This window comes from Ornithorhynchus anatinus, chromosome 16, assembly GCF_004115215.2.
Source record: "Ornithorhynchus anatinus isolate Pmale09 chromosome 16, mOrnAna1.pri.v4, whole genome shotgun sequence".
NCBI lineage: Eukaryota > Metazoa > Chordata > Mammalia > Monotremata > Ornithorhynchidae > Ornithorhynchus > Ornithorhynchus anatinus.
Genome location: NC_041743.1, coordinates 35,189,611 through 35,212,704, shown reverse-complemented (window position 1 = coordinate 35,212,704; position 23,094 = coordinate 35,189,611). Strand labels below are relative to the sequence as shown.

Genomic DNA, 23,094 nt, shown 5'->3' with positions numbered 1-23,094 from the left:
AAGTGCTTACTCTGGCCAGGCACTGTACTAAGCACTTGGGAGAGTCCAGTACAACAGAATTAGCAGGCACCTTCCCTGCCCATAACGAGCTTGCAATCTAGAAGGGGAAGCCTCCTTTCTGACTGCTTCCCTGCCACTCCCATACACACATACTCCTTCAGGGAACAGAAGAGCAGAGGCAGAGCCTAGGTGTGCGTGGTCCGGGGCTGATGCCAGCACGGTTCTACCAGGCTACACTCTCAGGACTCAAGTCCAAGGTACCCAGCTCAACTTGTAATCTTCCAGGTTCCTGAAATTGGGCCAAGGTCTCCCCATTGGCCTCTTAGCTTTAGCCGCTTCTCACCAGGATCTCTTTCCTCCTGCCTCTCTGGCTGCTCTTTCTCTGTTCTCTTTGCTAGCCTCTCATCCCTTCCTCATCTTTTTCGTGGGGTTGTCCCCTAAGGGCTCTACTCTTTTCCCTCTACTTGCATTCTCCCTGGGAGCCTATCTGTGGATTTCAGCTTCCAGCTCTGTGTAGATGGCTCCCAAATCCACACCCCATCCCTGATCTCTCACCTGCTTTTTGATCTCATATCTCCTCCTGCCTCCAGGACAGCTCCACCTGGATGATCAGGAGATCCAAAATAGAATTCATCCTCCTCCTAAACTTTCTCCTCTTGCTAACTTTCTCATTACTGTTGACATCACCACCACTCTCCGTCAACGTTGACATCCTCTTTGATTCTTCTTTGTCAGTTACCACTTGTAATATTTTTTTGCACTCTAAATCCTGCCAGTTCTTCCTCTATAACAGTTCGCCCATCGGGTCCTTCCTTTCCAACTTTTTGACCACCATTTAGTTCAATACAATACATCCTGGATAGATTACTCTATCAGGCCCTTTACAGGTCTCCTTGCCTCCGGCCTCTTCCCTTCTTTGGTCTACTGCATGTGCAGTTGCACGTATTATCTTCTTAAAATGGCATTTGGAATACATTGCTTCCCTCCTTAAAGTCCTTCATTGGTTCTTTACAATTTCTTCTTGCGTGAAATAAAAACTCTTAACCACTGACTCCAAGACTCTCCACCAGTGATCTCCCTCTTACCTACCTACTTTCTTCTCTTGAATCACCTCAGCTCACACTCCTCCCTCTCTGATTGGGTCTGTACCACACTTGTGATGCTCCCTTCTCCAACCCATTACTTACGCCTTTCCCCCAGTATGGAACTCTCCCCACCCAGCTCCATCCTCAAATCAAGCAAACCATATCTTGCCCCACTTCCAAGTCAGTAATAATAATGATAATAATAATAAATCCCTTAAACTATACTATATACTGTATTAAACCAAGCACTGTACTAAGGACTGGGATAGATTCAAGGTAATCTGACCTATCATAGTCCCTGTCCTACATGCGATTCCCAGTCTAAGAGGGAGAACAGGTACTGAAACCCCATTTTATAGATGCAGAAACTGAGGCACAGAGAAGATCAATGACTTGCCCCAGGTCACATAGCAGACAAATGGTGAAGCCCAGGGTTAGAATCCAGGTCCTCCGACTCCCAAGCCTATGCTCTTTCCACTGGGCCACTTTCCACTGCATCTTAACATTCCTTAACATTCTGAGACATTCCTTAACTAAATTGCCCATCTTCTTGGTCCTGCCTCCCCATTATTTAATAATAACAATACTAATGGTATTTGCTAAGTGCTTACTATATACCAGGCACTGTGCTCATGTATATCTATTTATTTAATAATTCCTTACTTTCATTTTGATCATTTGTCTCTGTTTCAATTTACCTATTGAATATTTGGCAGCTTATGTCCACTTGTCTTCCCAGTAAGACTGTATACTCTTTGAGGTCAGGAGCCATGCCATTTATTTTCTCTTTTGACTCCTTTTTTTTTAATGGTCTTTGTTAAGCATTTGCCCCTGTACCAGGTATTATACTAAACGCTGGGGTAGATACAAGCTGATCAGGTTGGACACAGTCCATGTCCCCATTTTCCAGATGAGTTGACTGAGGCACAAAGAAGTTAAGTGACTTGTCCAAGGTCACACAGCAGACAAGTGGTGGAGCTGGGACCCAGGTCCCATGATTCCATTAGGCCACACTGTTTTCCAAGAGCCTAGTACAGTGCTCTGCACACAGTAAGCACTCAATAAATATGATTCAGTGAATGAATGAATAATACCTTAGTTTTGGAACAGCACTCTTATCTCCAAAGTATTTTCATATTATCTCATTGTCGCCCTCATCACAACCAGGTGAGGTAAGTGGAAAGACAGGTATTATTATCTCCATTTTGCAGATGAGGAAATAGAGGTACAGAGAGTTTAAGTGACTCACCCAAGGTCACACAGCAGACTGGTGGTGGAGCTTGGACTCGAGCCCAGGTCCTCTGACTTCCAGATGGGTGCTCTTTTAATGCTGCCTCAGCCTCTTCTGAATTCTGGAATGAGAAAATAGTCTCCCCTTCTGCCCTCCCCACTTTGCTTTCTCTGGCAAGGTCCTATGGAAGTCATTTTGGACTATCACCCTGCCTGAAAAACAATCTGCTTCTTTCCCAGTGGAAGGAGGGGAAGCGGCATGACCTAGTGGATAGAGTTGGTTCTAATCCCTGCTGTGCCACATGTCTGCCCTGTGACCTTGGGAAAGTCACTTCACTTCTCTGTGCCTCAGTTCCTTCATCTGTAAAAGGGGGATTAAGACTATGAGCCCCATGTGGGACATGGACTATGTCCAACCTGATTAGCTTGTATCTACCCCAGAGCTTAGCACAGTGCCCGGCACATAGTAAACTCTTAAGAAATACCATAAAAGAAGAGGGGAAGGCTCCCGGAATATTCTCCCTTGACTGGCTGATTAAATGAAATGATAAGTAAGGTTGAAGAACATAAAGAACACAAAACTCCAGGCCGCAGGTTCCTCTCCTCGCTTCAGGAAATGGGCCTGTGGCCCGGCCTGGACTGGCGGGCCGCTCCAAACACCTGTCGCCTCTTGGCCTTTCCCAGGTTGCCAAATTCCCCCAGCCACTTCCCTCTGCTCCTCCCATTCCAGGTGCCCGTTGGGCTGCCAGGACAGGCCCACGGGTTTTGAGTCTGCCTGACCCTTGGCTAGATTGGGTTGGGAGCCTCCAAATTCTGCAGGGGTCCAGGCGGCTTAGCTGCCTTCAATTCCTCCTTGTTCCATCTCGCTCCCTCTCCCCCATTTCAGTGCAGGCTCCAGCCGGGGAGCTGGGCAGAAAGCTGGGGCTCAGCTGTCGGTGAGTTTCTTAGTGGCGATTTGGTTGGGCTTTGCTGATGTGCCAGCAAGCCATAGCCCTTCTGGAATCTCAAAATGACACTTTTAAGAGTCCAAACGCAAGTCTCTCAAACAGTTCAAACATCACCAAATCGGTTGTATTTGTCAAGAAGTATCAGTTTGGCCAGCAGGTGGGTTTTGCAGGGAATTCGGCAAGATGGGGTTGACTTCAGACTGTAGACAAGTGGCAGAGCTGGGATTAGAACCCAGGTCTTCTTACTCTCAGGCCCATGCTCTTTTGGGACAGGGACTGTGTCCCGTCCGCTTAGACAGTATCTACCCCTTCGCTTAGTATGGTGCTTGACACAAAGTAAACGCTTCAAAAGGACTACAATTATTTCCATTATTATCATTATGATTTTTGAGAGATCAAAAGATTTGGTCAGAAGGAGGCCATAGGACACCTCTTTGATCTCAGATGCTGTGGACCAGAGAGGGCAAAATCAGGTTATGAGAAGCAGTCTGGACTGACTGATACAGCATAGGCCTGGGCATCAGAAGGACCTGAGTTCTAATCTCTGCTCTGCCACTTGTCATCTGGGTGACCTTGGGCAAGTCACTTAAATTCTCTGTGCCTCACTTACCTCATCTGTAAAATGGGGATTAAGACTATGAGCCCCATGTGGGACATGGACTGTATTGAACTTGATTAGCTTGCATCTACCCCAGCACTTAGTTAAGCGCATATAGTAAGCGCTTAACAAATACCATTAAAAAAAGGGATGATTCAGAAGAGAGAATGGAGGGACTGAAGGCAAAGGGGAGCTACGGGGGGACTTTAGATAAGGGAGGGGTGAAGGGAAATGGGGTGAAAGTTGAAGGTAATGGTGAGGTCAAGGAATTTTTGTTCAGAACTGTTAAAATCAATCGATTTATATTGATCACTGTACTAGGTATGCTTAGTATATTGTACTAAGCACTTGGGAAAGTACCACAGACTAGAGCAAATACTGCCGACTTCATTCCAAGCGCTTAGTACTGTGCTCTGCACATGGTAAGCGCTCAATAAATACTATTGAATGAATGAATGAATGCTAGGTTGTAAATTTCTCCTCTAGGCTATAAGTTCCTTGAGGGCAGGGATCATAACTACTAACTTTTGTACTCTCCCACTTGCTTAGTTCATGAGTATGTTTTCAATAAATGAATACCATTGATTCTACAGAAGCAAAACACAGGACTAAAATCCTTTCAGGACTTTTCTGCCTCCTGATCTGTTAACTGAGGGGAAGATAAAGGCAGGTCTACAGGCTGAGAGACCAGGAAAGTCTAATAGCAAGCCAGAAAGTTTGACCAGGATTGCTTTTATTTCACTGGCCTTTGATTGTTTGCTCTTTCCACTAATAGATAGTTAAAATCTTAGCTCTGCCACTTGTCTGCTGTGTGACTTTGGGCAATTCACTTCACTTTTCTGTTCCTTAGTTACCTCATCTGTAAAATGGGATTTAAGACTGTGAGCCCCATGTGGGACATGGACAGAGACCCATCTGATTAGCTTGTATCTACCCCAGTGCTTAGTATAGTGACTGGCACATAGTAAGCACTTAATAAATACCATTAAAATAAATACCATTGATTGATTGGTTGATCTTCTACACAGTTCTCCTAGCCCTCATGGAATGCTTCCTACCCTCCTTTTAATCTTGTCCATCGCCTCCTTCAAAAGCTATTAAAGACACATTCTTTCTGGCAAACCTTCGCAGATTAACCCCACCTGAACAATTTCATTCAAATCCCCTGTTTGGTTTGTATATTATTATATTGTAGACCTTCCCAGACTAAGCCCCCCTTTTCCTCTGCTCCCCCCACATTGCCCCAACCCGCTCCCTTTGCTCTGCCCCCAATCCCTGCCCCACAGCACTTGTATATATAATTATAATTCTATTTTTATTAATGATGTATATATATCTATAATTCTATTTATTTGTATTGATGCTACTGATGCCTGTCTCCTTGTTTTGATGTCTGTCTCCCCTCTTCTAGACCGTGAGCCCATTGTGGGCAGGGATTGTCTCTATTTGTTGCTGAACTGTACTTCCCAAGCACTTAGTACAGTGCTCTGCATACAGTTAGCGCTCAATAAATACAATTGAATGAGTGAATATTGAATATTATTGTATCTGGTTTGTATATTATTGTATATTAGCAGTAATAATAACTGGTATTCAAGTGCTTACAGTGTGTCGAGCACCTTATTAAGCACCGGGGCGGATACGAGATAATTAGGTCCAAAGTGGGGCTCACAGGCAAAGTAGAAGGGAGACACCGGTATTGAATTCCTTTCATTCTTTCAATCGTATTTATTGAGTGCTTACTGTGCACAGGGCACTGTACTAAGCGCTTGGAAAGTACAATTGGGCAAAAATAATAATGTTGGTATTTGTTAAGCGCTTACTACGTGCAGAGCACTGTTCTAAGCGCTGGGGTAGATACAGGATAATCAGGTTGTCCCACGTGAGACTCCCGGTCAACCCCCATTTTACAGATGGGGTAACTGAGGCACAGAGAAGTAAAATGACTTGCCCACAGTCACACAGCTGACAAGTGGCACAGCAGGGGCCCTGGCAACAGACTCCCGTTTTGCAGATGAGGGAACTGAGGCCCGGAAAAGTGAGGTGATGTGCCCAAGGTCACCCAGCAGGCAAACGGAGGGCGGGGATTAGAACCCAGGTCCTCCGCCTCCCGGGCCCCTGACCTTCCCACTGGGCCTCGTTGCTTAGCTCCTCCCAGGTCGCTAACGTCCCGGCTAAATTCTGCAGAGGTTTCTGTCGCCTGAGGCTGTCGGTGACGGAGATGACGGGGTTTTTTTGCCGTAGGTCTGTCTATTTTGGGGTGGGAGGGTGTGAAGGTGGGCCGAGGAGGGGGGTCCTAAGCGGGGGAGGCAGCGGGCATTTAACACGTGTCGAGGCGGGAGCCGCCGGCGGCCGACTACAAGTCCCAGGCTGCCTCGCGCGCGGGCCCGGGGGCGTGGCGGGCGAGGGCGGACGGAGCCGGCGGGCGCGCGGGCGCGCGGGCGCTGCCGGGAGTTGTAGTTCGGCCGCCGCCGGCCCCGCCCCTTCCCGGCCCAGGCGGCGCCGCCGGCCAGAGCCGCGCTGAGAGGCCAAGATGGCGGCGCGCCGGGCGCGGGGTGATGGGGCCCAGCCGCCTCCGGGAGGGGGTCCGGGGCCCGGCCCGGGCGGAGGAGGAGGAGGAGGAGGAGGAAAAAAAGAAGAGCGGGAGCCCGCCATGCCGAGACCCCGGGAGGCTGCGGCCGAGCTGGTCCGGGTGAGAGCGGGGGGCGGCACGGGCACATGCCGGGCGGTGACACGTGGAGGCTGCGTGTGCGGGGCGGCGCGGGCCGGGACGAACGCAGGACCGGTTTTCAGCCCGCAGTGGCGGAGGGAGGCGCCCGGACTCCCGCTCCTCCGGGAGGCCGCCGCCCGGGGCCACGTGGACGGACGAGCTGGCCGGGGGAGCGCGGCCGAGGAGGCCCGGCGGCGGGGCAGGGCCCCACGTGGCTGCCCGGGCCCGGACGCCCTTACCATCGCGCCGTATTTGCTAAGCACTTACTAGGTGCTCAGCACCGTGCTAAGCGCCGGGGGAGATACGGGGGCATCAGGCGGTCCCCCGGGAGGCTCCCGGTTAACCTCCCCTTTCCAGAGGAGGTCACTGAGGCCCGGAGAAGTGACTTAGCCGCGGTCCCCCGGCTGCCAGGGGGCAGAGCGGGATTGGAACCCATGACCTCGGACTCCCGGGCTCTTTGCACGGAGCCACGCTGCTCCTGAGGCTTATCGGGCAGGGTGTGGCGGTCCCTCGACACCCCTCCGGTCCCCTGCCCTCCCCGGCTGGTTTCCATTCATTGGGATCCTTTCTCCCGTGCCGTCTTTGGCGGGGCTCCCGCCGGCCAGCTGGGAGGGACGGAGGAGGAGGAGGAGGAGGAGGGAGCTCCGCCAGCGCGGCAACGACTGCAGCCCGCCCTGCTCCTCCTCCTAGCCTGGAAACCCGGCGTGGGCGGGCACGCCCCCCCCCCCCCCCCCTTTATTGCCGAATTGCACTGCCCCAACGCTCGGTACAGTGCCCTGCTCCCCGGAGGCGCTCACCAAATAGGAATGCACGAAGGCTGCGGCCAAGCACCGGTGGAGTTGGGAAGGGAGGCCGGTGGGCACCTGTGGAGGCGGATTCGTAGTAATAATTATGGTCTTTGTTAAGCGCTCGCTAAGTGACAGGCACCGTACTAAGCGCCGGGGTGGGTACAAGCAAAGCGGGTTGGACACCGTCCCTGTCCCGCACGGGGCTCGCGGTCTTCTTTCCCGTTTTATAGATGAGGGAACTGAGGCACAGAGAAGGGAAGTGGCTTGCCCAAGGCCCCACAGCAGACGAGTGGCGGAGCCGGGATTAGAACTCAGGTCCTCTGACTCCCAGGCTCGTGCTCTTTCCACAAGGCCATACTGCTTCTCTTAGATCTGTACCCTTTAAGCACTTGATAGACTCCCAGGCTCGTGCACTTTCCACTAGGCCACACCGCTTCTCTTAGATCTGTACCCTTTAAGTACTTGATAGACTCCCAGGCTCGTGCACTTTCCACTAGGCCACACTGCTTCTCTTAGATCTGTACCCTTTAAGCACTTGGTAGACTCCCAGGCCCTTGCTCTTTCCACTAGGCCACACCGCTTCTTTTAGATCTGTACCCTTTAAGTACTTGATAGACTCCCAGGCCCTTGCTCTATCCAGTACACCATGCTGCTCCACCGGAAGGGAGGAGGGGAGGGAGGGATGCCCGGGCACAAGCGGTGACTGCCATCCGAGGATGCAGCTTGGCAGGTCATGAAAGCAGTGCCAGGCTGGGATGGGGAGATTCTGTCAAACCGGCTTTGGGGAGAGGTAGCCAGTGAGTGAGTGAGAGTGTGTGTGGTTTGGGAGTAGGGGGGGTCGTGAGAAAAGTTTGGTGGGGAACTGCCGGTAGTGACTCATGGGCTGTGGAGATCTGCGCCCAAGTGACTCAGACAAAGGCCAGCGAGGCCCAGAAGCTTAGGGGTGAGTGGGGTGGCGTCCAGGGAGCGGTACAAAGCCGAGCACCTCCTCCAGATAACTCCTCCCCAGTGAGCGTGCCCTGCCGGGAAGGCCTGGACGGAGCTTCAGATCGCTCCTGGGCCCATCTCCTGCTGCTGACACTTGACCCCTTGTAGCCGGGAGCCGAGTGCCGAGGACCTGGTGCAGACACGGGCCCCGAAATGTTGGACGTGGGACGGAGAGGGGGCAGACCTTCTATGATTCTTCTGACATCTGACAGGAAGAACGGTTCCTCTTTTGAGGCCCAGAATTGTCTTTTGCGCTTCTTAGCAACTCCCCTTTGCTCTGCCCGGCCTGGGGTCCCTCCTGTGGGGTCCACGGACTCGGATTCCTTTCTTGGTTTGGTGATGAAGCCTCCTGGGCTGTATTGCTGTTAAGTGTTGGGTGAGCACCCTCTGGGTGCAGGGCTCTCTTCTCCCCTACCCCCCGTGCCCAGGGAACATATTAAAAAACGTCGTGACCCCTGGACTCAAGGAACTCACCATCTAACGCAGGACTCCCAGTGGCAGGACTCTTGGGTCCGGATTCAGTAGTCTCTGCCTTTAGCTTGGTATAGCTGGGATAAACTCTGCCTCAGTTTTCCAGCCTGTTTGAGGAACCGAGTCTGTCCTGCCTCTCCCCGCTTCCCAGGGCCAAGAAAGAAAACTCACTTCTGACCTTTGGATCCCAGGACTGCTCAGATTGCGGGCATCCAATTTCTCCCCAAATTCCTGCCTTGCTGGAGGCCCCCATTTACAGCTGAAGAAACTAAAGAGGGGAATGTGGATATAACCTAGGGTGTCTGTCACCCCCTGCCTGCCTTAGCCCTCCCCAGTTCTGTCAGCTTTTTGGTCATTGTCAAAGCCAAAGACAGCTGGATGGGGCAGGAGAGCATTTGGGAGTGGCAGGATGCTTAATGGGAGGGGAGCCTTGGGGGTGGATGGATGGATGGAAGATGAGGAAGCTTGGAATTCCAAGGGAGAGAGCTGCACTGGGGCATTCCCAGATTCCTGGGGCCAGCTGAGTTCATGGGGAGAAAAGGGTCTTCCGTTCGCAGGTGAGAGGATGAGCAAGGGGTCTGGCTCTCTCGTGGCCAGAGGGCCTATACGGAAAGCTTGAGGACAGCTCTGGCCAGAGTCGAGGGGGGTAGAAGATGCTCATGCCCTGACCAGGGACTCAGCTGACCCCTCGGGCAGGGGAGAGTGCAGGGGCAGAGGAGTTGGGGGTAGGGGTGGGGGCGGGGGCAGAGCTGACATTGCAGAAATGAAAGGACGATGTTGTTCATGGAGTATTTGCTGAGGGAGGTGAGATTGCTACCTGATATTCTGGCTGTTGGGACTGAGGCCGTAATTACAGCTCTGCGATGAGCTGGGGAGGTTTAAAACACGCTTGCACGTTTCGCTTGTGCCCTGGGCATAACTTCTGGGTCCAATCCGAGTCTCCCGTAGGCACCCAGCTCTTAGCACATGCTTGGGCGTAGAGTAAGTGCTCACTAAATTCCATTGCCATTATTATTCTCCTCACTCTACCCCAGGACACCCTCTCGTACCTCCTCGCTGCCCAAGCTGCTCGGCCTGGGTGACAGCTAGCCCTTTGGCTTCTCCTCCGGCCCCTGTGGCCTTTAGTTCTGCGATGCAGAAGCCAGGCCCAAGCCTGACCAAGGGAGTAAAGGGAGTGGCTTGGAGGGGCTGCCTGACATTGTAGAGCGGGGCAGGGGCCAGCCCCAGCGAGCCCGGGAACTGGTCCGCCAGGCCAAGTAGGGTTCTGCCGCGGTGGATCTCCCCTGCTCGGACCCCGGCCCGGCCAGCGCCGTGCGGAGCCGGAGGATGGACGCCCACGGACAACCTGTCCAGGCGGCTCCTCCTGGCTAATGAGCAGATGATGGTGCTTGTTCTCTGCCTGTTAAAGCCATTCCCAGAAGGGCAGGGTGTGGTGGCTCTGGGAGCCAAGCCATCAGACCTACAGCCTTCTCCGACTTCTGTTCTCCGACCCCCAGACCCTCCCCTTCCCTCCCTCTGCTCCCCATCAGAGCCGTGGTCCTAGGTTCCACCGGAATGGTGGAATGATAATAATAAAAAGAAAGTTAAGGTACTTATTTATGGTTTAAGCACTTACTGTGTACCAAGCACTGTTCTATGCGCTGAGGTGGATACAAATCAATGAGGTTGGACACAGTGCCTGTCCCATATGAGGCTCACACTCTTAATCTCCATCTTATTGATGAGGTAACTGAGGCCCAGAGACTTTGTGGCAGTGACTTACCCAAGGTCACACAGAGGGATTAGAACCAGTTCCTCCTGACTCCCAGGCCCGCAACCTATCCACTAAGCCATGTTTGGCTCCCGCCTTGGATGTCCTTTCCTTTGGGGCCGCAGCTCAGGGCAGGGCTCAGCAGGTTGGGGTGGGGTGGAGGGGTGGCTGGCCAGCCGGGGAGGGGAGAGTCACAGCTCTGAAGGCAGCAGAGTAAGAGATTAGAAACAGCGTGGCCTAATGGGAAGAGCACAGAACTATGGGTCAGAGGACCTGGGTTCTGATCCTGACTCTGCCACTTGACTGCTGTGTGATTTTTGGACAAGACACTTGACTTCTCTGTGCCTTGGTTGAATCAATTTTATTTATTGAGGGCTAATTGTGCAGAGGACTGCACTAAGCGCTTGGGTGAGTACAATATAGCAGGCTCAGTGTCCTCATCTGTAAAATGGGGAATTCACTTCCTGTTCTGCCTACTAAGACTGTGAGCCTCATGTGAGACGGACTGGGACCAACCTGATTATCTCGAATCTTCTCCGTTGTTTAGTATAATGCTTGGTACATGGTAAGCGCTTAACAAATACGACGCTTCCTATTAGTGTAGTTGTTATTGTGGCGATGAGGGGACTGTGCCCAGCTCACTTTGTGTCCCTCCCTAGGACCCACTGCCCAAGGAAGAGGATGCCAGCTACGTCAGTGTGTCAGACCTGGCCCTGTCATCTCTGGACTCGGAGGAGATCTTAGGGACCATGCAAAGCTACATGGATGCCACGGTCATCTCCATCATCGAAGACTTTGGCAACCTTAATGAGGTAAAGAAGTGGGGGTGGGGGAGTGGGGGCCTGCAGAGTCCCTTAACGGCTAAGGAGTTGGGGACCATTATAAGCGTTCCCCTCATCCTGCTGAGGTGCTTTCAAGCCAGCCGCAGCCCTCTAGATCTCCTGGAACGGAAGCTTTCAGAGATGGGGTTGGGGTGCGAAGATCCAGCCCCCAGCATACAACTCTAAACTGTCCACTTACTACACACACACACACTTTCTCTCTCTCCCCCTCCCCTCCCCACTCCCACTCTCTCTCTGTCGCTCTTTCTCTTCTATTCCAAAATGGGATGATTCAGAGGCAAGTAGCCAGACCCAGGCATCCCAGCCCCCAGCAGATGGTCCAGCCCCGGGCACCCACTGACATGTTGAGGTGGACCAGGCCCACATAGTTGAGCCCTGAGTTTCCAGCTGGCAGCTCTGGGGTTGGCGAGCTCCTCAGCGGCCGGCGTCGGGGGGACTGGGTCCTCTAGGCTCACTGGCCCTGTCTCCCCAACCAGAACAAGCTGATGTTGGACGAGCAGAACGAAGTGTCACTGCTGACAGCTCTGACGGAGATCCTGGGCAACACTGATGATGAGAGCCTGTCGCCTTTTGATTCCCTTCCTGACTCAGAGCTCCTGGTCTCTCCCCGGGAGAACTCATCGGTACGGCCCAGCCCCGCCCCTCCCTCCTAAGCCCTCTGGGCTTGCCTAGGTGAGCGCTGCCCTTGCTGCGGAGGGCAGAGCTGGAAAGCCGCTATGACAAGCAGCGTGGCCTAGTGGATAGAGCACGGGCCTGGGAGTCGGAAGGACCTGGGTTCTAATCCCAACTTCACCACTTGTCTGCTCTGTGACCGTGGGCAGTCGCTTAACTTCTCTGGGCCTCAGTTCCCTCATCTGCAAAATGGGGATTAAGACTGTGAGCCCCACTTGGGCCAGGGACTGTGTCCAACCCAATTAGCTTGTGTCTATCCCAGCGCTTAGTACAATGCCCGGCACCTAGTAAGCACTTAATTACCGTTTTAAATAAAAGCTGCCAGATGTTCTCCAGCGTTGGGGGTGGCCACCTTTGCAGGCCGTGGCGAGAGCTGGTTGGGGATTGGGGTCGGGAGAGAAGAAATGCATGCCTGGGCAGACCCCGGCCTTCTGGCCCCAGGTTCCTTTGTACCCCCAGTCTTGTGGGTCCGGGGAGGAGCTGGGAGAAAGGACTCCTGGGCTTCTGCTGGACCCCACCAACCCCCATTCTACATCATTCTCCTCCCCCACCAGTTACAGAAATTGCTCAACCTGACCCGAGCCCCCACAGAGGGCGACCTGGCCCCCGAAGAGCCCTGGGGACCCAAGACCAGTGGCAGCGGACCCCCCACCCACGGCAAGGTGAGTGAGCAGCCGGAGGCCCTGACCCTCGGGCAGGGGGTTGGGAGCCAAACCACCTGGGCACTGGCTTCCCCTGGCCTCGCAGACCTTTTTATGGGGTGCTTGGGGCCCTTCTGCCTGCCCCGACACCACCGTTGCCTGTTAAGGTTATGAGAAATAATAATAGTGCTGTTTGTCAAGCACTTACCCTATACTAAGCGCCCAACAAATACCGGAGAAGTGGCATGGCCTAGCGGAGGGGACACGTGCCTGGGAGTCAGAGGACCTAGGTTCTAATCCTGCCTCCGACATCTGCTTGCTGTGTGACCTTGGGCAGGTCACTTAACTTCTTTGTGCCTTAGATTCCTCAGCTAGTAAATGGGGATTAAATGCCTGTTCTCCCTCCTACTTAGACTGTTAGCTCTATGTGGGACAGGGACTATGTCCAGCCCGATTAATTTATATCTACCCCAGCACTTAAAACAGTGCCTGATTCCTAGTAAGGCTTAACAAACATAGTATAATAATAAGAGATGGGGTGGGATCAGGTTGGACACAGTCCCTGACCCACAAGGGGCTTACAGTCAAGAGTAGGAGGGAAAAACATCCCCATTGTATAAATGAGGAAACTGAGGCACAGAGTGGCTAAAGTCACAGCAGGCAAGTGGCATGCTGGAATAAGAATCCAGGTCTTCTGACTCCCAGCTTTTTCTAAGAGGCCACATGGCCTCTCCCCTTTGGGAGTGACTCAGTTCTCTCTGGGGCTCAATGTTGCTCGGCCCCTGGCCGCAGGAAGAATGGGAAGAGTAAAGGGCTGCTGGTGTCCCTCTCTCCTCCCACGGCCCCTGGCAGAGGGGCCCTGTGCTTTAATGAACTGCATATAGTGGCAGTGGTGGCCATTGCAGACCTCAACTTTCCTGCTCTGCTTTCTCCCCACTTCCCCACCCCAGACGTTAGTCCCGCCAGGGTCTTATGCCCCCGTACAAAGCCTGGGAGCTGAGCCTGCCTCTCCCTCACCATCTTCCCTACAGGTAGACATGTGCCTCGCGGATACCACCTGGGAGCTGCCGTCTCCCCTCTTCCCGGACTGCTCCTCCCCGAAGACGCCAGGCAGGAAGCCGGCGAGGCCTCGCCCCCGCCGGGGCCACCCTGGGCCGTCCCCCCTACAGCGTAGCGACGGGGAGGAGGAGGAGGCAGCCAGCCCCGGGCCTTGCCTGGAGCCCTTCCTGGAGCCCTGCGGCAGCCCCAGCTGGGCGCCCGAGCTGGACTGCGCCCAGGACTTCCCCATGCACCTGGCATCCCCCGAGGCCGAAGAGGCGGTGTGGCCACCCCCCTGCAGCACCCCGCGGTCGGAAGCCGCCGACGAGAGCATCTGCTCCCTCAGCGAGTTGGTGCGGGCCATGCATCCCTACAGCCTGCCCGCTCTAGCCACCGAGCCAGGTTCCACGGACGAAGAGCTGCTGGTCGGCGGCGGCGGTGTGGTCCTGGAGATCGTGGGGCATGGAGACACTTCGGGAGGCACCCTGGAGATCCCCGTGGTGGTGCGGCCCCTGATGCTGGGCGGCCTGGATGACGAAGACTCCTTCTCGGCCCCCCTCCTGCCGGTGCCCGCTCTAGAGAGCGAGGGCACCACGGAGCCGGGACCCGGCGAGGCCGAGCAGGGGCCCCCACAAGCCGTCCTGGCCCTGGAGAGGGAGGACCCGGGGGCGAGCCGGGAACCGGAATCAGTCGGAGAGATTCCCGGCAGCCCCGGGGGGACGGCCCCATCCGCCCCGCCGGCTACCACTAAGCCCCCACGTTCCAGGAGGGGCCGGAGGAAGAAGAGCGAGGCCCAGGTGCCGACGGAGGAGGGCACTTCGGGCCGGAGGCTCCGCTCGTCATCGAGGAACCAGCCCCCCGCCCGCCCCTCGGTGCAGGTGTCCGACTTCCTAGAGCGGCAGCTGGAGGAGGCCCAGCGTGAGGCCCGGGCTCCCCGGCCCAGGGGGCGACCCCGAGTCAGGCCCGCCGAAGCTGCGGGGGGCCGGAGACCGAGCCCGGGGAGGATGGAGAGAGTCCCTGAACCCGGCCCCGCTCCCCAGAGCCCCGCCCGCCCGCTCCAACCCAACGGAGGGGAACAGCAGCCTCCAGAGGCCGGGGAAGGACCGCCGGTGGTAGCTCCCAGGAGTCCCGAGCAGCCGCCCGCCGAGCTCCCCGGCCCCCAGAGCCAGCCGGACGCGCCAAGGGTCGAGGCGAAGCCCCGGCCTCTCAGCCTGTCGGAGTACCGGCAGCGCAGGAGGCAGCGCCAGGCCAGCGAGCGGGGGGCCGAGTCCCGGCCCGTAGTTGGGAAGTGGCCCAGCCTGCCCGAGCCGCCCACGGAGCTGGCCGAGATCCCCTGCCTCCTGGCTCAGCCCTGCCGGGACGTGGAGAAGCCAACCCCACCCAAGGCCCCCCAGGCCTCTCCACCAGTTGGGTCCCCGCCCCAGAGGTCCATCAGTCCCCCTTCCCTCGAGGAGCCGCCGCCTCTGGATGGGCCGGAGCTTCTGTCCCCCATCGGGCTGGCCGGTGACCCCTCTGGGCTGACGCCACCTTTGGTTAATCCCTTGCCCGCAGCCAGACCCGTGGGGCCCTCCCAGGTGCCTCTCGTTCCCCCTCCTGCAGCTGAGCAGGGGGTCCTGAGTCTGCCTCCAGCCCACCTCCCTCCCCCGCAACTGCCGATGACCCTAGCACCGGCGATGATGCCCTTGGCTCCAGATCCCTACTCGCTGTATGCCCCACCGCCTCCTTGGCCCTGCTATCCACCACCACCACCCACTGTGGGCTACCCCTGCCTGCCCGCCCCCTCGGGGCTGTCCCCGGCGGCCGGCACCTCCAATACCTTTCACATGCCTCCAGTCCCATCTGTGCCTTGGGTCCCACCCCCTGCTCCCGGGCCAGCATACGTTTCCGGGGGACCCTATGGTCCGGCAGGTTGGACCCCGGGCCCGCAGCAGCCCTACTGGGCCTCCATGCCCCCACCCCCGGTGCCCCCTCCCTCCATGGTTCACGGGGTGCCTCCCCCCCGGCCGGGGCCGGACGGCTTCCCGGACGGCTCCCCTCAGAGTGCCCTGCCTGCGCAGTTAGAGCCACTCACGCCCAGTGGGGTCCCTCCGCTGGCTCCTGCCAGCCCCAGCCATAACCCAGAGGCCACCGCCCAGGAGGCTGCCCACCCCACACCACCCGGGGCCGAGATAAATCTGGATCCAGTCCCACCAGAGCCCCCAGCCCCCAAGCAGTCTTCCCCCGGGGGGTGGTCAGGTGGGTCCAAGCCAACTTCAGGTGGGCCTCTGTTAGACCTGGCCACTCAGGTGCCTGGCCCCAAGAGAAAAGCGCCAGTAGCTGAGGCGCCTGGACCCCAATTAGCCGAGCGAGCAGTGCAGGCTGGCACCAAGGAAGCTGGCCCCGAGGAACCATCCCCGCAGCCCACGAGCAAGGCAGGGCCCAGGCCCGGGAAGTGCCCAATCCCCAAGCCGCTTGGCGTCCGCCCGGCTCACCTGCGGAGGCTGGTCTTTCCCCCAGCCCTGCAGGCCCGGGGCCCCGAGGACGTGGTGCAGGCTTTCATCAGCGAGATCGGTGAGTGAGGCCCGCGTTCTTTTCCTGTCTCTTGACCCAGGGACCCGTGGAAGCTGGGGGAGGGTCGTCGTAGAACGGCACCCTGCTTGGTTCCCACCATTTTTGCCGCTGCCTTGGTTTCCATCAGACTCCAGGCATCGGGGCTGGGCCTCCGGGTCCCCTTCTCCCACTTGGGAGGTGGAGTGATGATGGGGAAAGAGGGAGAAGGGGTTAAACTGCCTAGATCTCCCGGGAGAGAGAGTACCTGGGACTCCTGACCCTGTGTCTCTGCCCCCACCAGGAATCGAGGCTTCTGATCTCTCCAGTCTCCTGGAACAGTTCGAAAAGTCAGAAGGTGAGATTATGACCCTCGCTCGACCTCTTCTCACCTGAGTAGAGCAGGGTAAACTGGGGCCGACCCCTCTCTGCCGCTCGGCAACCCCCTCACCCCCGCAGCGGTCGCCGAGGTGCGACTGGTCCCGGACCGTATCGGGGCACACCTCCCCGTCCTGCCTCCGCGTCCCCCTTCCTGTCGTGGCCGTTAACACGTGCGGTTTCCTTGCAGCCAAAAAGGAGGCACCTTGCCTGGCCAGCGCTGCCGACACTCCGGCTGTAGGAAACTCTGGGTGAGTATGGAGAGGCAGGCCCGAGCAAGCAGGCGAGTTACCCTACAGCTGTCGGGCGGCAGCGGCAGCAGGCTGGCTGGTGCTCCCGGACCCATGCCCCTGGGCTGCAGAGCCAGGGGTGGCTTCCTCTCTTCTCAAAGGCGGCCGGGCGGTGCAAGACCCATAGCCTACATGTAGGCTTTGATTGCCAGAGTGCCCGCGGACTCCTGCGGATGACTCCTGGCCCTTTTGGGGGGCTGGTCTCATCCGCCGAATCACTTTTGTGTCTGAGGTCCCCGATCCAATCTTTCGCTGGTCCGTCCCTCCTGGCCCGGGAGACTTGGGACTGTGCTGGATCTGAGTACCAGGCCTGTGCTACTGAGGTTGCCATCATGGCTGCTGGACGTTGTTTTCTCAGAATCCCCCATTGCCATGCCATGGTCCACCACACACACACACCCAAATAGAGGGGGCCTGGGGGCCTCGAGTCTAAAACCAGGCCTGGCCCGCGCAAGGTTGGTTTTGTGCTGAGCTTGGCCAGGAAGCAGAGGCTCTAAGGAAGGGAGGGCAGAGAGCCAGGGGTTGCTGGGCGGGGGCCCCAACCCCCTCCCCAGTGTTCTCCTGGCCAGGCTGCTGGTGCCCTCCTGCCCTCAACCTGATAGTAGAGTTCCTTGGAAAAGGCTTGTGGGTACAGCCCTGGACATCCCTAAGAGATAGTACCCTCCCCTCTGAATGGGAGCCTCCTGTGGGGCTGAACGGAGAAGGGGAGGAACGGGGCCTGGGTCGCTCGAGACAGTCGCGATCCTGGCTCGGGGGTAAATTGAGACTTTCTCTCCAGTGGAGCTGAGACCCCTCAGGAGAAGCGACTCCTGGACCGGTTACAGGCCCCTGAACTGGCCAATGTGGCAGGTAAAATGTGGAGGAGGTCGGGTGGCTGGCTGGGGAAGTCATGGGAAATAGCTGGTAACCTCATCTCCCCATCTCCTCCACTGACCAGGTGGCAGTACTGGGGCCTGGCCCCCATAACCCCTCTGTACCTTCACCTCTATGTCTTGCCCACGGTAGTGGGAGTCACGAAGAGGGGAGAGAAGAGGTATGGGGCTGAAATTTAGGATGTTAGCAGTTGTCTGTGATCCAGAGTTGCAGAAGTGATAGGAAGAGATGGGTACCTCTCCCCCTCCCAAGTGATTCTGTTTTCTCCCCAGGGCTGACGCCCCCAGCCACTCCGCCCCACCAACTGTGGAAACCTTTGGCCGCAGTCTCCCTGCTGGGCAAACCCAAGTCCCCACGCCCCGCGGCCGCCCAGGAGGGAGCCTCAAACCCCACCGGCACCGAGACCAAGGGCCTGCCCCCCAGCAGACCACGCAGCAAACTCCTGGCCCCCACCCCCATCCACGTGGGTAGCGGAGACCACGACTACTGCATCGTGGGGACTGCCCCCGCCCAGGGGGTCGGCTCCCGCTGGAATGTCAAACACCACCAGGACATCACCATCAAGCCCATCCTGTCCCTCGGTCGCCCGGGGCCCCAGCCGGGGGAAACTCGTCAGGAGCAGCTGGACCACAGGACTAGTGAGAAGAGGGAGGCGGGGCCCCCGGCCCCTGCCCCGTCCGTGCTGCTGTCCCCCGAGGCCTCGCCCGGCCGAGAGGAGGACCACCCCCGGACTCACCCCAGTCTGCCGGCCGGGACCAGGGGCCCCGTGCGCTGCTACCGGAGACGCCGGGACTCGACCAGCCCCGCCGGCCCGGCCTGGCAGGGGCGCAGAGCCCGTGGCAGCCGCTCCTTCGGCTCCTGCTCCAACGGGGCCAGCGAGGCGTCGTCGGTGTCTTCCTCCGCCTCTTCGTCCTCGTCTTCCTCCTCTTCCAGATCCCGGTCCCGGTCGCTGTCCCCGCCGCCCAAGCGGTGGCGAAGGTGGGTCTGGGCAGGGCGGCGCTCAGCTCTGCTGTCGGGCCGGACGATTTACGGGATGAGCCGATGGCTCAGCGGTCGGCCGGGGGCCGCGGCCTCGCTTCTTGGCCTTTGGGTTCTCCCTAGCCTGGCTCTTGCAAACCATACAGGCCTTGGATTTGGGTCAGAGCCAGCCCAGGGCTCCTCCTTAATTAATCATCATTACTATTCTGTCACTGAAGTGCTTACCGTGTGCCAAGCACTATTCTAAGCACTGGGGTAGGTACAGTTTAATCAGGTTGGACACAGTCCCTGTTCCACATGGGGCTCACAGTCTTATTCCCCAATTTACAGTTAAGGGAAACTGAAACCCAGGGAAGCGAAGCGACTTGCACAAGGTCACACAGCAGACATGTGGCAAAGCTGGGAGTAGAACTGCCCTAGGCCAATCCCTGCTGTGAAGGAAGGCTCAGGGGCAAAGAAGTAAAACCTCAGAAATTGTCCTCCCTAGTGAACCCAGCAGGGGTGTGTGAGCAGGGCCCAAAACACAAGCACCTTCCCTGACTTTGCACACCAGCTCTTGAGGCTGGGCCTTGCGTGGTCTTCCCCTCCCTTAACACCAAGTGTGCCACCTTGTCTGATTTTGGGTGTTGGGGGGCCCAGGGAGGTTTGGATAACCAGGGGTGCAGAAAGAAAGACCAAGGGCTGAGTGGTCTTTGAGTGGAAGGGGGAACGAGAGTTGCCGGACCCAGAACCGAGCTGATGGGACAGGTGGCCTTGTGCTCTCTTTCAGGTACCGCTCCCGCCGCTCCTGTTCCTCCCGCTCCTCGTCCCGTTCCAGCTGCGGCTCCTGGGATCGAGCCCGGAGACGCTCCTCCTCTTCCTCCTCCTCTTCCTCTTCTGCCGCTTCCTCCTTGTCTTACTCGTCCTCATCCAGCTCTCGCAGCCGCTCCCGCTCCCGCTCCCCATCCCCCCGCCAGAGGAGTAACAGAAGGCGGAGGTCAGTGAAAGGGAGGATTTGCGTGGTGGGCGGTGGTGGGGTGGGGAGGCCGCTGCCTCAGCGCCGGGGAGTGTTCATCCTCTGGCCGCACTGAAGACGGAGAAAGTTCGGGGGCATTGGCTGGCAGGGACTGCCTGGTGGAGTGTGGGGAGGTCTGGCCCAGTTGGTGGGGGTTGGGGGAGGCCGCCCCCACAGCCGGCTCTGACGGGAGTCTCCTCTGCCCTTTGCCCTGTCAGGTATGAATACTACGACTCCCAGGACCACTACCAAAGACAGAGAATCCTGCAGAAGGAACGTGCAATAGTAAGTCGCGGGGCAGTCTCCCTTGGGGAGGAGGGGTCCCTGGGTACCACGGCAAGACCTCCTGTCCCGGTATGGAGTTTTCTCCCCCAGGAGCGGACATTGCCTTTCAGTGGGCAGGGCATTGACTGGGCTTGGTGCATTCCTGAGCCGCAAGATACGAGGCTGCAACTCACACCGTGGTGGGCGCCGTGACCCCAGAGCAGCTCGGGTCATGGGTGTGGAGGAGGGCGGTGCACGTGAGCGTGTAGGGGGTCCCCGGAAAGACCCGGGCTCACGCGGATGCTCGTCCACATGTAGGAGGAGAGACGGGTCGTCTTCGTCGGCAAGATCCCAGGGCGCATGACACGGGCGGAGCTGAAGCACCGCTTCTCCGTGTTCGGGGAGATCGAGGAGTGTACCATCCATTTTCGTTTTGAGGGGTGAGTCAGCCCCTCAGGGTGGCACCCGCCCTCCTGACTGGGTCCTGACCGGGAGCAAGGGCCCTGGCTCGGGGCGGATCTGGAGTCCCAGGATTTGGGGGAGCGAGAACGAAGTGCGGGTGGGTTGGGGCTTCAGGACCTTTTAGCAGTCTCCCCCCGCCCATCACCCTCTCCCCCGATGCCCCGTCTCCTCTGCAGCGACAACTACGGCTTCGTCACCTACCGTTATGCCGAAGAGGCGTTCGCCGCCATCGAGAGCGGCCACAAGCTGAGGCGAGCGGACGAGCAGCCCTTCGACCTGTGCTTCGGGGGCCGGCGCCAATTCTGCAAGAGGAACTATGCAGACTTGGGTGAGTGTGGGGGACCTCACTCTGCTCTTCCCCAGCATCCTTAATGTGGTAATTGTTGTGGTGTTTGTGAAGCACTTACTTCATGCCAGGCACTGTACTAAGTACTGAAGGGTTTATGAGAGAATCTGGTCAGACACAGTTCCTGTCCTGCAGTTTGAGTAGGAGTGAGAACAGGTATTGAATCCCCACTTTACAGATGAGGAAATGGAAGCACAGGGCAGTGAAGCGACTTGCCCAAGGTCACCCAGAGAAGCGTTGTGGCCTAGTGGATAGAAAACAGGATTGGGAGTCAGAAGGACCTGGGTTCTAATCCCAGCTCCGCCCCTTGTCGGTTGTGTGATCTTGGGCAAGGCACTTAACTTTTCTATGCCTCAGTAACCTCATATGTAGATGGGGAATTAGTACTGTGAGCCCCATGTGGGGCAGGGACCATGTCCAACCTGATCAGCTTGTATCTACCCGGCGTTCAGTAGGGTGCCTGTACATATCAAGTGTTTAACAAATACCAGTAAGAAAAAAAGAATTGGCTGGCTTCCATCCCTGGTCTCTTTGCACTAGGCCAAGCTGTTATATTGTTATATAGTACTCTCCCAAGTGCTTAGTGCAGTGCTCTGCACACAGTAAGCGCTCAGTAAATACGACTGACTGACTGTTTCTGTCTCTGGGGAATGTTTATGTAGCAGGGGAGGAGTCTCCGCTCCCCTGGTCGTTCCCACCCGTTGGTTGTCGTCCGGCTGTGCTCATCCCTCTCCAACATCCCCCAGCCGTACTGGGAGGTTGGTTAGGTTCTCCGAGAAGTGTCTTGGCAGGGAGTGCCAGGGGTGTGCAGTGGCTGTGGGCAGGAAGAGGCCACAGGAGAAGGGTGGGTAGAGGTGCGGGTGGGTAGAGGTGCGGGTGGGCATGGATGTTTGATCACCCTCCTTGCGTTTGGGGCGGTGATGATCGGCCCTCTCTGCCTTCCTGAAGGGTTGCTGCCAGGCAGGGTCCGGGCTGGGAGGTCCCTCCCACAGAGCCGGCTCAGGGGCAGGGTGGTTCTGGGCCAACAGGCCTCTGCACGCCCCTGCATCATTGTTCCCTTTTTCTCCCCATTTGCACATTTGCAGACTCCAATCGGGAGGACTTTGACCCTGCCCCCGTGAAGAGCAAATTTGACTCCCTCGACTTTGACACGTTATTGAAACAGGCCCAGAAGAGCCTGCGGAGGTAACCCCGGGCTCCTGCCCCTCCCCCCAAAGGTGCCCAGCCTCCTCCGCCCCCCTCCCCCCCTCGGGGCTTCTGAGGCCCCTGGATGAGGGGGGGAGAGCTGCTAGTGAGGAGGTGCCGTTTTTTTTTTTTTAAGGAAATGGAAAAAATTCAATAAAAAGGCGTGTAAAATCAGATTTTTTTAAGAAAGAATATTTGTTTTGATAGCAGGTATTTAATTTGCATTCCCGTGTGAGGTGGATGGGGAAATGGCTCCAGCCATGGCCCACAGTGGGGACGTTCTATGAGTCACTGCAGATTAATAAACGCAAAATGCCAGGAACATCTCTAGTGTTACCGTCTGCTTCTCTTTCCGGCCACTCGGGTGCTCTCTCCCTCCCTCCCGCCCTCCCTCCCTCCCTCCCTCCCTCTGTCATCCAGCCTGAGGATTGGAGGGCTGAAACCTACTGCTTGCTGCTGCTGCAAATTCTGGCTGGGTAGGATGTGGAGAGAGTCTGGGAGTGAACACTCGAATGCCCAGGAGCTCTCAGCCTGGCATGAGGAATTTGTGTTGGCTCTGGGAAAGGAGTAGGGGCTTTCTCTCTTGTTAAAACTCACCACCTCGGTGGCCGGGAGGGGTGGGAAAGGGAAGAGAAGGGAATGAGCCTATTTGTTCCTCTTTGAAACTGGTTGCTCCATGAGGAGCTCCTAGAGACCCCTTGGCTCTTAAACCCGGTCCTTCTGTGTGGCAAACAGCAGCGTCTCCCCCTGCCCCAAAGGAAGTGGCTCTAAGACACGATGGGGAGATGGGCGAGGGTTGGGGCCAGGAATGGAGTCTCTCTTGGGGTAGATAGATGCATGTTCATCAGCTCAGCCCCTGTCCCACAGTCTAAGAGGAGAGAGACCAAAATTTTTCCTTGAACCGTGGTTTGGTGATCGTGTACAAAAATGATTAGTCATTCACGGGGTGCCCGGGGGGTTGGGGAGCGGGCAGTCTGTCGACTATAAGCTCCTCCTGGGTAGGAATCGGATCTACAAACTATTACACTGTATTTTCCCT

General features: G+C 57.0%; 1 protein-coding gene across 2 annotated transcripts; it reads left to right on the top strand.

The window, feature by feature from the left end:
• Positions 1-6,022: 6,022 nt before the first annotated feature.
• PPRC1 (PPARG related coactivator 1) lies at positions 6,023-22,383 on the top strand. Of its 2 annotated transcripts, none has more exons than XM_029081288.1 (14): positions 6,023-6,104; positions 11,226-11,378; positions 11,885-12,031; positions 12,635-12,742; positions 13,753-16,309; positions 16,590-16,643; positions 16,854-16,914; positions 17,732-17,802; positions 18,099-18,804; positions 19,574-19,780; positions 20,017-20,083; positions 20,381-20,502; positions 20,701-20,852; positions 21,956-22,383. In XM_029081288.1, exons 2-14 carry the CDS (start codon positions 11,316-11,318, stop codon positions 22,057-22,059), a joined length of 4,419 nt encoding a protein of 1,472 aa, XP_028937121.1. In that variant the 5' UTR covers positions 6,023-6,104; positions 11,226-11,315; the 3' UTR covers positions 22,060-22,383. The 2 variants fall into 2 exon arrangements, with proteins under 2 accessions (XP_028937121.1, XP_028937120.1); XM_029081287.1 differs by lacking the exon at positions 6,023-6,104 and adding an exon at positions 6,394-6,552.
• Positions 22,384-23,094: the final 711 nt, after the last annotated feature.

Bases quoted from the DNA above. Each gene is read 5' to 3' on its own strand.
- PPRC1 (XM_029081287.1), top strand. From the start codon at position 6,394: ATGGCGGCGCGCCGGGCGCGGGGTGATGGGGCCCAGCCGCCTCCGGGA. The intron at 11,379-11,884 runs GTAAAGAAGTGG...CTCCCCAACCAG, and splicing joins ACTTTGGCAACCTTAATGAG to AACAAGCTGATGTTGGACGA. The intron at 17,803-18,098 runs GTAAAATGTGGA...TTTTCTCCCCAG, and splicing joins TGAACTGGCCAATGTGGCAG to GGCTGACGCCCCCAGCCACT.